This window comes from Haliotis asinina, chromosome 6, assembly GCF_037392515.1.
Source record: "Haliotis asinina isolate JCU_RB_2024 chromosome 6, JCU_Hal_asi_v2, whole genome shotgun sequence".
NCBI lineage: Eukaryota > Metazoa > Mollusca > Gastropoda > Lepetellida > Haliotidae > Haliotis > Haliotis asinina.
This window is the reverse complement of record NC_090285.1, coordinates 57994614-58011420: the sequence shown is the minus strand read 5'-3', so window position 1 is coordinate 58011420 and position 16807 is coordinate 57994614. Positions and strand designations below refer to the sequence as shown.

Genomic DNA, 16807 nt, shown 5'->3' with positions numbered 1-16807 from the left:
CATTGCTTCGGAGGCTTCGTTTGACTCTGGAAATAAATCTGACAAATCCACAATGCTCACCCGGCCTGCTGATTGGCCAAAATCGACGCATGCGCCAGCTTTGATTGACAGACTGGATCGGTCTATCGTAGGCTGACAAATAATGAAGACCTGCACTCATTTGGAACACTGTCAGATGTAGGTTCATTATTGGTAAACTCATATAAACATAGTTGCTGTGTTGTCAGGTAGTGCCTTGTTCCTCTGTAGTTAATCTCCAGGCCCTGATTTCTCGAAACCAACTTAAATCTTAGTTTTGACTTAAGTGTAAGTTTTTGCTCAAATCAGGGAAAACGCAGGAGCATGCATTTCCAGAATGAGCGGAAATTGGTATTAAACGCAAACTTAGTAAACAGTCTGAGTTAGTAGGACAGATTTCTTTAGTGGTTTGGATTTTTATATTTAAAAGCAGGCAGCTGAGTTAAAAATTCAGGTATTTCAAATTGTCAGTTTGAGATTTAAGTGAAAACTTCAGTTTGTTTCAAGAAATTGGAGCCAGGAAGGCATTCAATAATATATATTTTTTTAAACAAAGGAAATTGAATGCAGGGATAGAAATAATTTGTTTGAAATGTCACTTCTATGCATATTAGAACAAAGTGGACTAAATATTACCTTTTGAAAGTTATTTTATATTTCTTTGAGTATTACTTGTATAGATTTGAAGTTTTGGGAGCTTAAAACTTTTAGTGGAAATGAGTTTATGATTTACCATGTCACAAAGATTTAGGACAAAATGTGATTAGATATGCTCTTTTTTAATCAGACACAAATAGGATTAGATGAATTTGTTATTTTGGTAAAATTGTACTGCTAGAGTTTTGTCTCAAACTCGTAAAATGTAGTGCTGAATATTGCTAGGCTAAGTAAATCCCAATACAAACAGCTCACAGTTCTGTTGAAAGTAGTTCCGGCAGCATGCTTCAAGCTTGAGAGATCTTTATATTTCAGCAACACAGAAAGTAGTCCTCATCATAGAAAAATTTTATGGCACCGAGAATCACTGAATCCATTCAAATTTTTTGTTTATATTTTATGCAACCACAGTGATTTTAACACTTACATAAATAACTGGATCAGGACATATATTATGTGAAAGTAGTTCCGGCACATGATAGCCAACCATATGAATGCACTAAGAGTGTTGCATCTGAATTTTGTCAAGGAGATACGTATGTTGCACAGTGTGTAAGTAACAAATAGGTGATGTTTTTGAGTAAATAATTGTATGATTTTAAAGAAAATTAAATATTATTTTCTTTTTTTTCCCCCCTCTGATGAGCATGAAATTTGAAAATGAGGGGTTTTGAAACTTTTTTAGTGAAAGGCAGATGATGTTAGATTTTTGTTGTTGAAATAAACATTGAGCTGAAGCTGAATTTTTTACAAGTACTTGCTACATTTTAAGCTCTTTCACTTTTCAGTATTTTCCCTTAAAATAGACTTAGTTTTATATGCAGTGGTTAAGATTTTATGACTGAACAGGATTTGTGTAATTGTTGAATGCATAAAGCCAGATTGGCATTCATTCCTTCATACATTTAATAGTAATTAATATATAAAACATCAAATATACATCTTAATTTATTTTAATGCGAATGTTAGAAGAAATGTAACATGCTGGAGTAAATTTCATAAGATACCATTGTTGAGACAGTTATTAATTTTTATACTATATATGGGACAGTTGATACACCATTTTTGTGACTTCCCCTCTTTTTAGCATAGGAAACAACAGATATGACATAACTTTTTTTATTGGGTCATTGTAGTGCAGTTGTGATTTGTAAGTTTTAAGTAGTATGGCTGTGTCTGATAGTGTTAGCTGTCAATAACATTGAGTTCTGTGATCTGCAAAGTGGTACTTCATGAAATTGAATTTGTGGTTGATATTATAACTAGATTCTAAGCATCAGGCGAGATACGCTGTGATTGCCAACTATTGCCTGTTTATTGACAGGCCCCATATGCTTTTTTCTGTACGAATTAGTTGCTAAAGTAATTGTGATATCAACTCACTGTATGTATAATGTCCCTCACATGTTTTTGGTCATAAGTCTGTTTCTTTCTTTTATTCTTTTATTTTTCCATTGCTTAAGAAAATTTCATTATTCATTTTACGAAGATTTAGAGTGTAAAATTACAAAATTGGAAAGGTTCCAAGCAGATTTGTATTAATTTTCACCAGAAATGTAAATTGATCCTTTTACCTGATAAAATCAGTTTTGGTTGCTTAAGGTCAAAGCAACACGAAATCTAAATACATGATATTTTTTATGCAGATCATTTCTTTAAAAAAAATGGATTATTAGTTAAATCCAGATTCTCATGGATGATGTCACGAAGATGAATCTATTTTGTATCAGTTTGAGACTGAGGTTTTATATTTGAGTGCATATGCCTTACTGTCTTGATATGAAAAGTTTACATACTAAGAAATACTTGAATCATTTAACTGCTTTTACTAATAGTTATGCACACATTTGTTTTGCATCCACATTTGTGTGTTTACATATTCCTATGTGGGTTTTGTGAAGTATTGCTTTTGAGAAAAAAACTGATAAATAGGTGCTTCAGAATGCCAGGTTTTCTCATACTGTCAACCTCATTATAAAAGTATTCACTTTGAATTTCTTGACACTATACTTTACCAAAGGAGTAAACCTCTGAGGCCACTGTCACTTAAGTGATTGTAATACTCTGTACTTCACAAAGGGCAGTGGGGAAACTTAGTGGTTCAAGTGTTCACTCGTCATGCTGAAGACCAGGGTTCCTTTCCACACATGGGTAGAGTGTGTTAAGCCCATTTCTGGTGTACCAGCCACGATATTGCTGGAATATTGCTAACAGCACAGTAAAATCTGTTCTCACGTTCTCACTCACACTTTACAATAGACTTGTGACAACCATAATGCAGTTGTCACACGTTAGAACTGGTCAGTTACAGCTTTACTCCATGAATCTGTGCTAGGATATAACTGGAATACTGTTTTAGTGACTAGTCACATTGTTATAGCCCTGGGACTACATGACGGAGACCCGTGAAGGTCCCGGGGTAGAATAGGCCTTCAGCAACCCATGCTTGCCGTAGAAGGCGACTCAGCTTGTCGTAAGAGGCGACTAACGGGATCGGGTGGTCAGGCTCGCTGACTTGGTTGACACATGTCATCGGTTCCCAATTGCGCAGATGGATGCTCATGTTGTTGATCACTGGATTGTCTGGTCCAGACGGGATTATTTACAGACCACCGCCATATAGCTGGAATATTGCTGAGTGCGGCGTAAAACTCAACTCACTCACTCACTCACATGACGGAATATACTTGAGGAAATAGTCATTATGTGTTGCTTCATGTCAGCGCCTCTCATAGTTGCAGATCTCATTTGTTACATGTAATCATCTTACACATCATACAAGTGGAATGCCTGGTTTCGTTTTAGCAGCTATCCCTATCATCCACTACATGGCACTATTTCATAAAAATTATTAGAACAAAGATAGCTTGCAATAATCATAAAATGGCTGATATGATATTTAACTTGAATCTGGTATGATCATGTTTAATATGCTGATAGCACAGATTGTTTCTCATGTAACCAATGATTTGACTTTAAGAGATTTGAAATGCGTCTCTTAAGTACAGATGTATACATGATAATGATGATGCATTTGAATTGCACCTAATATCTACCATACAGATACTCAGTGGTGCAAATACAGTGATAAAACTGGAACATATATGCTTTAAACAGAATGATTATCTAGTGGACAAAGATAGAAATAGGTACAATTTTTTGACAGGTAACTTGTCAAATAATTTCATTTTTATTGTTTTATTGCAGGGTATAACAGAAAACAACAGAACGAGTCAAAACAAGAGGTCAGAAAGCGAAGAGGAGTCAAAAGGGGTAAGTAATAACAGTCCGTATGTTTACAAATGTTTACCACATGAAGTGGCAGCCTTTTGGGTTTGGTCAAGTTTGGTTGGGTGGTGGGATAGTATAGGGGTTAAAGAGTTTGCTTATCGCACTGGAGACCAGGGTTCGATTCACAAGGGTTCAATTTGTGAAGCGTATTTCTGGTGTTGCCCCACTTTGATATTCCTGGAATATTGCTAAAATAGGCATGAAACCTTGCATGCAGGAATCACATGCAGGAACAGTGAATATGTGCACATAGGTTTCTTAAATGTAGCACAGATATATACAGCAGCATGCAACAAAGAACACAATAGTGGTGTCAAATGAAAAGACGGATCTTAGAGGTCACTTGAAACTAGCATGATTATTCATGTATTTTGTATCTCTTCTCTTTGGATTATGTAATACTTGATTGAATATGTGTTCTCTGCTCAATGAAATGTAAATGCCTATTGAAAACGTTGGCATGTGAAAAAGCTAAATGGCTCGAGGTCATCTGGAGTTCTGGCATTTGTGTTGATTTCTTTCTCCCTCTATCAACTTTTCATGATAATGTTTTATGAAATATTTAAGTAATTTGAAAAGCAGGCACAATTCTTTTGTCGGTGTTAATCAGTAGAACAAAGCACATTACTGATGACTCAGCAGATCTCCCTGTACAGTCAGGACAATGTTTAATCAGAACATTCGACCTAGTATAATGTTCATGGCAAGCGTAGATTGAATATCAATTTTTTATAAAGTAGCCAAAGTTCTTCGTGTCTGGGAAGTGAATTGACATTAAGTTTATTGAAAGACAGTACATCCTCTACTGTGAATAAAAATCAATGATCATTTGTTCCTGTACACTGAAAGATACTTGGACAATTGAATTACTCTTTTTGCATTGTTTTATCTGATATGTGATAACTGGTGGTGAAAATGGAGTAATGGAGCGCAGGTCACAAATATTGTTTTCTCTTTGCGAAATAATCAACATTCAACAATCATATGCTGAAGATTACATATGCATGTCCTGATATTATAAAACTTTTGTAAAGTAAAATTTATAATTTGAAGGTTTATATTGCATTTGAGGTTGACAATATTTTCTAATTTCTACTCAAATATTATTGTCACAGATGGTTGCAGCACGTTTAGAATCTGTAGTACCCTTTGGGAACAGTTCAGTTTACTGTATATTAGTCAGCTGTAGCTGTATGACCAGCAACTGCGAATACATGTCAGTCTTGATCAATTCATCTGCATTAAATTTCTGAAAACTGAATGATGAAACTGACTGACCCATTTCTGATGAATTTACATAAGCTTGAACACGTATGTAGATTCTGCCTATGAAATTCAAACTTTCAAAGTTTCGACAATTGTGTATTTACACACTGTCACTGTAGAGCTGGAATTCGTATGTGCGGCATAAAACGAACCTCGCTCACATGTTCACTCAACAATTGTACCAACATTACTTATTGATTTTGCTAGAAACCAACGAAATTGACCGATTTTCTAGTCTGTCTATTTACTGAATTTGAAAAGTATCTTTACAGGGATTTTGAAAGGCAAGGGGCATTTGCCATTTTGCACATTAGAATAAAAAATGGCCGATTAAAATTTGGAAGGTTACTATTGATACAAGGGCAGTGGCCCATTCTAAATTCAGAAGATGCTAATGATCCTGAAAATGGCCCATTGTCAAAGTACTCCATCCTTTCCCTGTTATTGTTATGAAGACACAACCTCTCAAAGTTATATACATATCTAAAACTTTAGATTACACAGGTTTATATATGCTTGTTATGTTTATTACACTTCAACTAATGCAGAAAAATATAAATATTTTTGTTTATTGAATGATACGTAAAAATACAAGGGTTAAGAAAAAAATGAAAGCAACTATCAGATTTATGTTAACTGGTTTAGTTGTATGTGAGTTGAATCCATGCCCACATGGAGTACCACATGTTGGCAAGGTTTTTGTACCTAGAAATTGATGCGTTTGAAGAGTATCGACTTACACACAGAACAAAAGTGAGTAAGCATGATTTTACGCCGCGTTTATCAATAATTCTTACTTTCACCAATTTTATGATGCATTGGATTTCTATGCCTGGACTATTACAAATATTAGGACACAAACAAAAAAAAATTATGATGTGATGGTGTACAGTTATAAATATTTATTATTCTCCCATGGAAGATACTGCAGTGTAATATTTTTGCGACTAAATTACACAAGTGTAATACTGCTAGAGGTATGGCGTAATAACCATTCATAGTTATGATGTCACAGTCCTGGGGTAGAATAGGCCTTCAGCAACCCATGCTTGCCATAAAAGGCGACTAACAGGATCGGGTGGTCAGACTGGCTGACACATGTCATCGGTTCCTAGTTGCGCAGATCAATGCTCATGTCGTTGATCACTGGATTGTCTGGTCCAGACACGATTCTTTACAGACTGCTACCATATAGCTGGAATATTGCTGAGAGCGGCATAAAACTAAACTCACTCAGTATGACGTCACAATGCTGATACCTCTGTCGTCACTACACCTCAGCTCTGAAAGCTGAGAGTCCTTACACTGTAAGCAGTGTAGCCTCAGTTTCCAATATTCTGTGTATTTGGACCTGTGAAGGTCCAGGGTACAAAAGGCCTTCAGCAATGGATGCTTGCCATAAAAGGCAACTGCTTGTTGTAAGAGGCCACTAATGGGATCGGGTGGTCAGGCTCACTGTCTTGGTTGCTTGGTTGGCACATATCATCGGTTCCCTATTGGGCAGATCGATGCTCATGTCATTGATCACTGGATTGTCTGGTCATTTATTTACAGACTGCCACCATTTGGCTGGAATATTGCTGAGTGCGGTGTTAAACTAAACTCACCACTCACTATGTGTATTTGTGTTGGTGAGTAATAAACAGAATACTAAACTCACTTCTGTGAAATACCATTTTTATTAAACTTGTGAAAGATTTAGTATCAATTTCGAATTCTTTTATTTGATATCAGATCAGTGACTCGTTTAGTAAAAATGGTACTACACGGAAGCGAGTTTAGTGCCTTCTATATATTAACCTTGATTTAATCACTTTTACATGAGGTTGCTATGTATTTAGCAATGTATAGTAATACCCAGTATTGCTGTATATTACTCTCCCGTGGAAGATACTGCAGTGTAATATTTTTACGGCAATATTTCAGTAGTCTAATATCTCTAGACGTATGACGTCATAATGATTCACTGTTATGACGTCAACAGTGCTAATGCTACTGCTGCAATGGTACTAGACCTTGCTTGACTTGTCAATAGCTGAGTCCTGACACTGTAGGCAGTGTAGCTACAGTTTCAATTAATTTGTGTAGGACATTCATAAACATATAGCTGGAATATTGCTGAGTGTGGTGTAAAACTGAACTCACTATGTGTAACTGTGTTGGAGAACATTAAACAGAAAAATAAACGCCCTTCCGTGAAATACCATTTTTGTTTAACTTGTGCAAGATTTAGTCTCAAACTCACTTTCGCTCTTTCGACACCATATCATTAACTTGTTGATGAAAAAGGTGGTATTACACGGAAGGTCATTTGGTATCCGCTATTTACATCATAGTATGAAGTAGTACTGGGGCCAGTTTCACAAAACTCTTGTAGCCTAAGATCTCGTAAGTTTTCTCGTAGCCATTGTACCTCCTATACTGTAACACAGGAGCTACGGATGCTACGAGAAAAGTTACGAGATCTTAGGCTTACGAGAGTTTCGTGAAACGGGGCCCCAGCTCAGCAGATTAGGCAGCAGACAGTGAGTGGGCTGTCCATAAGGTGCCTGACTCTTTGAGATTGAAGGTCCAAGTCATGGATGGGATATATCCCAACAGAAAACAAGAATCTGTAATTACCTGATGTAATCACAGTTGACACATGTTACATTTGATACTTTCAAAATTGCACTGAGGCCTTCAGCAACCCATGCTTGCCATAAAAGGTGACTATGATTGTCGTAAGAGGTGACTAATGGGATCGGATGGTCAGGCTTGCTGACTTGGTTGACACGTCATCGGTTCCCAATTGTGCTGATCGATGCTCATGTTGTTGGTCAGTGGATTGTCTGCTCCAGACTAGATTCTTTACAGACCACCGCCATATAGCTGGAATATTGCTGAGTGGAGCGTAAAACTAAACTCACTTAATGGCATTGTGTATTCATGGTATGTAGTTAGTATATTCTTTTGGAAATGTTTTCTTGTGACATGAAAAATGAAGGTTGTAATACTGTAGTTGGTTGAAACTGTTTGGAGCATCTGCCTGACAACATCCTTCTTGAGACTGTCTTGGCTCAGATTTATGATCTCAGAGGCTCTTTGTAGATGACATTTGCCTTGTGACATGCAGTATATAACATCTGTCCTACATATAGTAACAAGTGAAAGAACAGCTACATATCGTATTTGAGCAAAGGTTACATCAACAAGGAGATAGACCTTACAGTTTACTGCACATCTTCCAGTTACATGGAAATATATTGTTACAGAAAAAAAAGTCAAAGAAAAGAAACTTTGAAAGGTGTGGCATTGTTTTAAGGTGATGAATGAACAGCCCTTAGACTTGCCGCCAATATTGATCTTGGATAAGATAGAAACAACCGAAAAAAAGGGTCTTTGTAAACTGGCAAGCTATTTTGTAAATGCCACTGTTTTAGAATTTTATTGCACGTTTATTACACACACTGTTTCATAACACCTTTGTGTTTAAGCGATATTGAATAGTACATATTTATCCATTCTATTTTTTGAACATTTCCAACAAAAGGGTTGTCATTGATGGTGTAATAATTCTCAACACTGGGTCAGAACTATTGCAGTGTTTTTGAACCATTTTTTCCAACAGAAATATCTGGTATTGGATTTGACAAATAATTCAAAACAATTAATGTCACTTCACTATTTTGATACACTGATGTACTAAAAGTCAAATTTTATAGTTTGATGGGATCAGGGATAAGGTGTCGGACTAACAATACATACTGCATACTATTGTCATAAAACAATTTATAATATGTAAAGTATACCATTTTGTCAGTTACAATGGCAACCATCACTTGTGAATGGAAGTATGTGTACATTTCAACATAAACTATAGATATAATTCTTTTTTACCCAATGTACTGGTTTTCTGGCTACAATGTTGCAATAGTTACTGTTTGAAAACCTTGTTATACTGGTAAGACTCAGCAATGCTGATCCTTGGATCCATGTTTGATTCAGGATTCTTGGGTCCACTGTTCATTGCCACTGTCAAGGACCTGTGAATATCTGTTGTAGAGTAGGTCTTAAACAACCCATGCTTGCCACAAAGGCGACTCTGCTTGTTGTAACAGGCAACCAACAGGATAGGGTGGTCAGGCCCGCTATCTTAGCTGACACTTGTCATTGTGTCAGAATTTCACAGATTGATGCTCATGTTGTTGATCACTGGATTGTCTGGCACAGAATCGATTATTTACAGACCATATTGCTGGAATATTGAGTGTAAAATTCACTACAATGTCCCAGTTTATTGCTCATATTATCATATTAATTTTATCATTAATTATAGTATTTTGTCAGTTACTCTCCCTCGACAGCTTAATTTGACATGTTCCCAAAATAAGGACACCCTACCTGACATATATTAGTTATGATTATTCCTCAATTATGCTAATACAAATATTTGCTTATTTTTTTAAATCACCTTAATTAATAATTGGTGTTCACTTCTAGAATGCTGTTTGTCCCTTCAAAGGTTATTGTGAGGGTGTGTATTTGTTGCTGGAAATATTGCTTGGCAAAGAGTGAAAACATAGGCCTTTGAGTGGCATTCGTTGTGGTTTATTGACTGAGGAACAAGAATCTGGACGGATCTAGTCACACAAGGTGACTCCCATACTCTTCCATTTATATTTCATCATGACTGTTACCTTCTTGCTGGAGATAAATGTCACCAAGACATGTTTCGAGACTTCACGTTTTGATAGGACATTCTATTTATACCATTAGGGACCATCCATTTGATTTGTATGGCAAGTTGGAAATGTATTTAAACTAAACATCTTGAACAGGCCTTTCAGCAAGCTGTATAATTTAGTACCATCTGACAATGTTCATTTTCTGTATTAACACAAGTGTTTTGACATGTTTTCTTTTTTGCTTTTTTTTTTCATACATATTTTCGATCTTCTGTTGTCATTCTAACTCTATCATCCTTTCTGTCTCCATTCAGTTCAAGTATCCTCTAATGTAGGGAAGTTATCTGTAATGTCAACATTTACCTGGAGAGAATCAAACTATCTGCACATACAATTAACATTTTGCTGACACGCTGAACATGGCCTTGATATATCTTAAACTCCTCAAAATTCAGTATTATTGCACTGGAATTCTGAAGTTGGATCCTTGTACACAATTACAGTAGATCATGCCTCGGTGACAACAGGTTCTCCTTTAGTAGAGTGGTGACATCAATCATCATGATACTTCATCGGACGATAAACATTCGATGCTTTTTTTTTCGTAGCATTATACATATTGTTGACCTGAAAAATTGTCAATTTTCACTATAAACTGGCATTTATGTACAAATTAACACTGTTACGTGACATCAAATTAAACATTTTTAAAGAAAATAACTGAAGATAACGTAACATGATGTGCTTCGAATCGTATCGTTCCAAGATATTGTGGACACGTGAAGGTCCTGGGGGTAGAATAGGCCTTCAGCAACCCATGCTTGCCATAAAAGGTGACTATGCTTGTCGTAAGAGGCGACTAACGGGATCGGGTGGTCAGACTAGCTGACTTGGTTGACACATGTCATCGGTTCCCCATTGCGCAGATCGATGCTTATGTTGTTGATCACTGGATTGTCTGCTCCAGACTCGATTATTTACAGACCGTCGCCATATAGCTGGAATATTGCTAAGTGCGACAGAAAACTAAACTCACCCACCCCCACCAAGATATTGTGATGTGCATCATGTTGTGAATTTTCTGTATCGTCACACCTCTATTCCTTAGTTACATGTATTCCTCCATTTCCATATGGTGAAAACTGCTTATTGTGGAAAACTTATTCAGTGAAATCATTCCAGTAATTAACAGTGTTTCCATTTTACTTGATTGGTCAGATACTAGTTCATTATTTTCCACATTTAAGTATGTATGTAACATAAAATGTCTGTGTTGTTATCTTTAATTTCTAAAGAAAACAATTCTAATAAAATTTAGTTGATCAGGATAATGCCTTGATAGTATCATTCCTTTGCTTAACAAGTTAAAGCATTTTGAAAATGATTCATTTTACAGAAATAAAAGAAGGTATTTGGATTTAAATTATACAGGAATACATTGTTCCTGAAACAATGTATGTTTTGACACTTCTTAAGGATTAACACTAGAAGTATGTATTCCAGGTAGACTAAATTACAATAGATAAGTTTTTTTTCTGATGATAATAAGACTATTGTAGTCGCTAATTTAAATGGTAATGAATTGTCTTGGGGCTATAGGTGTTGTAAAATAGGTAAATAATTGAATGTTACTTGTGACATGGTGTAGACCCCCACTCACATGAAGAGGGTTTTCTTTATTATCCTGCTACGTCATTATAGATGGAGCTCTGCCTTGATGGAATCCCCTTCAGAGCGAATACTCCTTTGTTGCGATAGAAAAATCGCCTCTATTTATAGCCAGGACACATGTAGAGCCAAGCCAAGCTGGAGCGAGATTCTACACTGCATCTGGTCTAAGTTTCCACTGCCTATAGCCTGTTTCAACAAGCATGATTGCTTACTTTATGAATTATGTATTTGGTGGTGTTTCTTTGTTGACGCTCAGGCCAGATGTGCACTTTTTGTTCATTGGAATTATCGTTGGGATAGATATGGGTGTATTGAGGAATGTTTGTTCTTAGTTGTTGTTTTTTAATATTCATGGATTTTCTTTTGTTTGCTTTTCTGTTTGTTAATTATTATTTTAGGTTTGCTGTTATAATCAGCATAAGAATGCTCACAAGCTTTAAAATATCATGTTCAGTGCCTTATTTTGTCCATTAAGGATAAAAGTGTGAAAGAAACTGTTTGATATCTGCATGGTTTCAAGTGACACTGAATGTTTTGTGTGAATTTCTCCCATGTTCACAAAAATACTTATTGCTGTAAGATTTATTCTTTTTTTTATTCCATTTATTTGATTGTGTTTTAAGTAATCAAATTTAAACAGAGGTATAGATTTACTTGACTGTCAATATCTGTCACATGATACTTTCTGTAATTATTGCATTTTCTATTTATTAGACATTAAAAATCTCAAATGTCAGTTATTGATCAAATCATTTGGAATATTCCATAGTAAGGAATTTTTTCCCGAGTAGCAATCATTTTGCATATAAAATATCAATAGTTAATTGTTTAAAGTGGAGTGTGAAAAATCAATAATTTATTTACTGAAGAAATAACGAAAGTAGATTGAAGATACATCTTATTAAAGCTGCTATAAAACATATGTATGTAATTTATTGTAGTATGAAGGGTAAAATATGTGCAAGAACAATCTAGTATGACAAAATATCTGTACAGTATTGAAACAGACTATAACTTTGTGGAGAGATAAGCACCCTAGCTCCAAGCCTGTATTGATTTTCGGCTATAGCTATAGATTACACTCAGTAGAAAGACTGGGAGATCGGGTCGGAGTTGACAAGCGAGTGAGCCAGCCAGCCACAGCGCACAGAAAATAACCACACAAGAGTGGCCTATAAACCACACCACTTTGCTTAAAAACTTGAGAAAAAATATTCACACACTTGTGTTGATATAAAATACTTTGGAAAAAGGTTGTGAGAATATTAGACCATTATAAAATGAAGCTTATGTGAAGTTAGTTTGCCTTGCTTTGTGGAGCCATTACGGTTGCCGGGACTACTTTATGCAAATATGGCCGCCGTATAAATAAACCATTATATGGGCTAGTGAAATGGAACATGTTACAATGGGAGCATACAGAGAGATCCAAATTCAATTAAATGAAGGAGATTGAAAACCTTAGGTGTAGGGTCCTTGTGTTGAAAAAAATCGGGGAGGGGAAGTATATTTCAGGGAGAAATCCTCTGTTGAATATTCGAGTCTAGTAGAGCAGCCAGTGAGACAGCAGCCAGCTAGCAAGCAGAGCGAGCGCTAGTCAGATAGCTTAACTGCTGCGTAGGCTACACCAGGCTGTGTAGGCCTGACATAGCTTGATAAATGGGCACTGCTGTATTGTCCCTTACAGCTTATTCAACCATGGGCAGAATGTAAATTGGACCAGTCTATTTGTGAAAGGATAGGGAGAGGAGCAAGCAGTCTTCAATTAGGAGGCTTTTCCCTTGAACCCACTAAGTGGAACATGTTGTAAAAGCAACTGAAGAGTGGGGACAGGCAAGGGGAATCTTTGAGCCCGAGAAAAAGCAAACTTGTGCTAGTTGAGTGAGCGGAGGCTTGACTAAGGGGGTTTTCACATTGGTATATCCTGTTTCTGTTCTCAACCGGGGATATTTTTAGTGGCTTAAGCTGAACTGTGAGAGACAGCCTGACTGCCTGTTCATCTGAGGGCTGATTGTTCAGAGATTCACCCAAGTAAGTAGTAGCAGTAGATACTGGAAACAAAGGGAATTAATTCTTTTGTGTTGAGAGACTGGCCTATTCAACCAGGAAGGATAATTAAGGTGGAGTGGATAGCACAGCTTGTAGATATATTTAGCACAGCCAGGTCTGAGCTGGTGGAAGGGAACTAGTTCATTTAACCTTCCCATTTAACTAGTTTTCTTAACAGGTTACACTGTTTAATAATAAAATTATGTTTGAGTAATATGTGTTTACGTTGAAAGAATTCATCAAGGTGTGCACACAAGGTAGTGCTTGTGTTATCTAGGAAGACCGGTGACCTTTGCTTTGTTTGAACATTGAGCGGTCAGGCAAAACCTTTGTTTGCTGGTAGGAAGGAAAAAAGATCCGAGTGAAATAGACAGGGGACGGACAAATGAAGGCTGTACTAGGTACGCTAGTGTTGTAATAGGTGAGCATTGTATGGAAAGGCCTTCGTTACGTGAGTATTCTGCTTGTGTGAGAGCAGGCCCATCCAGCACATGGAGTGCTGTATGAATATGGCTGCCTTCCTTTAGCTTTGCTAGGCTGTGTTGTACTTGAGTCCTCCGTTTACTAGCTCTCTGTTCACAGACGAATAAATGGAATTTTGTTTGGAGGAGTTTGAGCCTTGGTTTTATTTGTAGTTTGAATTAAGGTTTTTGGGCGTAACAGTTTGATATTTTTTTATATTGATTGTTGGGAACTTTTTTTTTAAGACTGATTTTTGTAGCTTAGCAAAACATCTGTTTGAAAACTTGTCTGAAACTTGTTAAGCGATTGTTTTTCCACCCCAATTTTGCAAAGACATTAATCCTATTTTTATGTATTGTGAAATGTAAATTACATGTGTTATGAAAACTGACTGTGGAATGTTTGAAATGTGTTACTTCAGAATAACACAGATTTTATTAGCATTTTTTCCACATTTTTTTTCCCTCATGTATTTTGTTCCAATTATTTTTACTTAATTTGCAACTCATTGCTCATATTTTTCTCTAAATTTTCTACCTGATGTCAGTAAATGTTTTCAATATTTGAAGATACTTATTTTGAGTTCTATTATTTGTTTGAATATTTAGTAAAATGAGATGTTGAAATTAAACTTTCCGGATTATTTGCATATGGTAAATAGGAAATGCATTTGCAAGAATTGATTTTTCATGACAAGATGGTTCTCCAAGATCAACTAGTGTCATTGATAGCATCCATAACATGGTGTTTATGGAAGTCATCATTCTCCGTCTCAAATTTATTTTAGTGATAAACAAATCCGTCTGTGATAACACACTTCATGCCAAATTCTTTTTTTCTCTCAATTATTTCGCCATATTAATTTTCATGATTGGTAAAGGTGACATTTAGACTTGTCCTCAGACTGTATGTCAGACTAGCCAATATGCTGTAAGTATAGGAATTCATATAAACACATTGAAATGGACCATCAGCAAGAGTTTTTACAACATATTTTTGGATTATTTGTGGAACGATCTTTGTTGTGGGGCCTTATGTTTACCACTCTGTCACTATTGTCATCCTAATATCAACTTCCTTGTGTACATAGCAGTCTCAAAATATAATCCTGCTGAAAATCATGGATATTCATACCAAGTTTTCAAAATCATATATACTTTTCAACGACTGAATTTCACTTGCAAAATATAGAGGTGGTGGGGTAGCCTAGTGATACAAGCATTTGCTCGTCACACCAAAGACCGGGTTCCATCCCCCACATGAGTACAATGTGTGAAGTAATTTTCTGGTGTTCCCTATCACGATACTGCTGCAACATTGCTAAAAGCAGAACTCGCAGAAAAAGTAGAAGGGAGAGAACCAATGCTTAATGAACTGTCATGGGTCTTCATGTATAACAGTATGATACATGACACCTGTTCTGTTTTGACATAAGAAGATACACTTCTTACTGTAAATTACTCACCTTTTGTACACAACTCCCCCAGAATAAGAAATACAAAGTGTGCTGTAATAAATGTGCCACAGGCATCATGCAATTTCCATATTCTGGAATATCTAATATTTTATGAATCACCAACAAAATAGTGTTAAAAACATATAATGTCTTAATACGTTAGAACTAAATGTACCTGATGATGATTATTATGATTTTCTGAAGTATCCTGTCAGACAACCAGCTGTAATTCATTCTTAACTTAACAAAATAATAATTTTGAGCCATTTACTCAATTAGGATAATTGGTTGTTATCAACTAATGCTGAGATAAGAAAAAAAATAATAATGTCGTTCTGTTCAGTTCTAGCTTCCATCTGCTGTAATATGCTCTTAGTGTTCCTGTGATTATTGAGACATTTTATTCACATGGGATGCTTGATTTCGATTAAGTAATTACTGGAAGATGCTTGTTTAGCTATCAAAATAGTGTAGGGTAAATGTTATAAATTGATTTTAGGACATGCTTATATATTTTCTGAACACCTGTCATCCATACACACATGTTTAGGTCCCTTTTTTTCCCGCATGCCCAATGTTATACCAAGACTGCTTATTTTCACAGGTTGACATTTTATGTTTGCTGGGTAAAAATGATACGTAAATTGCATGTTAACATCTGTTAGTAATGAAATTGTTCCAGGTTACCTCCCTTGCTGTAAAAAAAAGTAATGAAGACCAATGTATAAACAAAGCGTATCACATACCTAATCAGATGAAAGAACTAGGGCAGTGTTACACAATGTACAATAACCTTGTCAGCATATGCTGTTATGTAACCAGTTAGGAGACCATGATATGTGATATAATAGATTAAAAGAGTGTGGGAGACATCTATTGTCAGTAATGTCACATGGGACTATATTTCACACTTCATTACTTCCTCTGGAATGTTAGTACAATTGTTGTGTATTTGTTCAACTGAAGTGAATGAACCTACATGTTTATACTCGGCCTGCTTTCATACTGTCATCAACCTTGTAGGTACACAAGGGACTAGCTGTAGACAGTCCAGTGTTCAAAAGAAATGAAGACCTTGTAGCATATAAACTGCATTGATGTCCTAATAGTCATTATTCTGTCATTTTGACAGTGATGTGTAATGGCAGTTTTCATGATCAATAGGCAACTACAGATATCGCCCTAGCCTTTATTGTGGCTGTTTGACTTATCTTGTCAATCCATGTTATTTTTATATTGAGAAGGCGATTGGAGTGGAATACAGTTCATG

General features: G+C 36.0%; 1 protein-coding gene across 10 annotated transcripts in view; it reads left to right on the top strand.

Moving 5' to 3' along the window:
• LOC137287080 (trithorax group protein osa-like) overlaps window positions 1-16807 on the top strand; it is a 57826-nt gene that overhangs the window by 11281 nt on the left and 29738 nt on the right. For 9 of the 10 annotated variants that reach the window (XM_067819209.1, XM_067819205.1, XM_067819203.1 and 6 more), the window contains exon 4: window positions 3883-3948. In XM_067819209.1, the coding sequence (XP_067675310.1) occupies window positions 3883-3948 (66 nt within the window). Of the gene's footprint in view, window positions 1-3882; window positions 3949-13511; window positions 13602-16807 lie in introns of those variants that run through there. The other variant, XM_067819207.1, reaches the window with a different exon arrangement.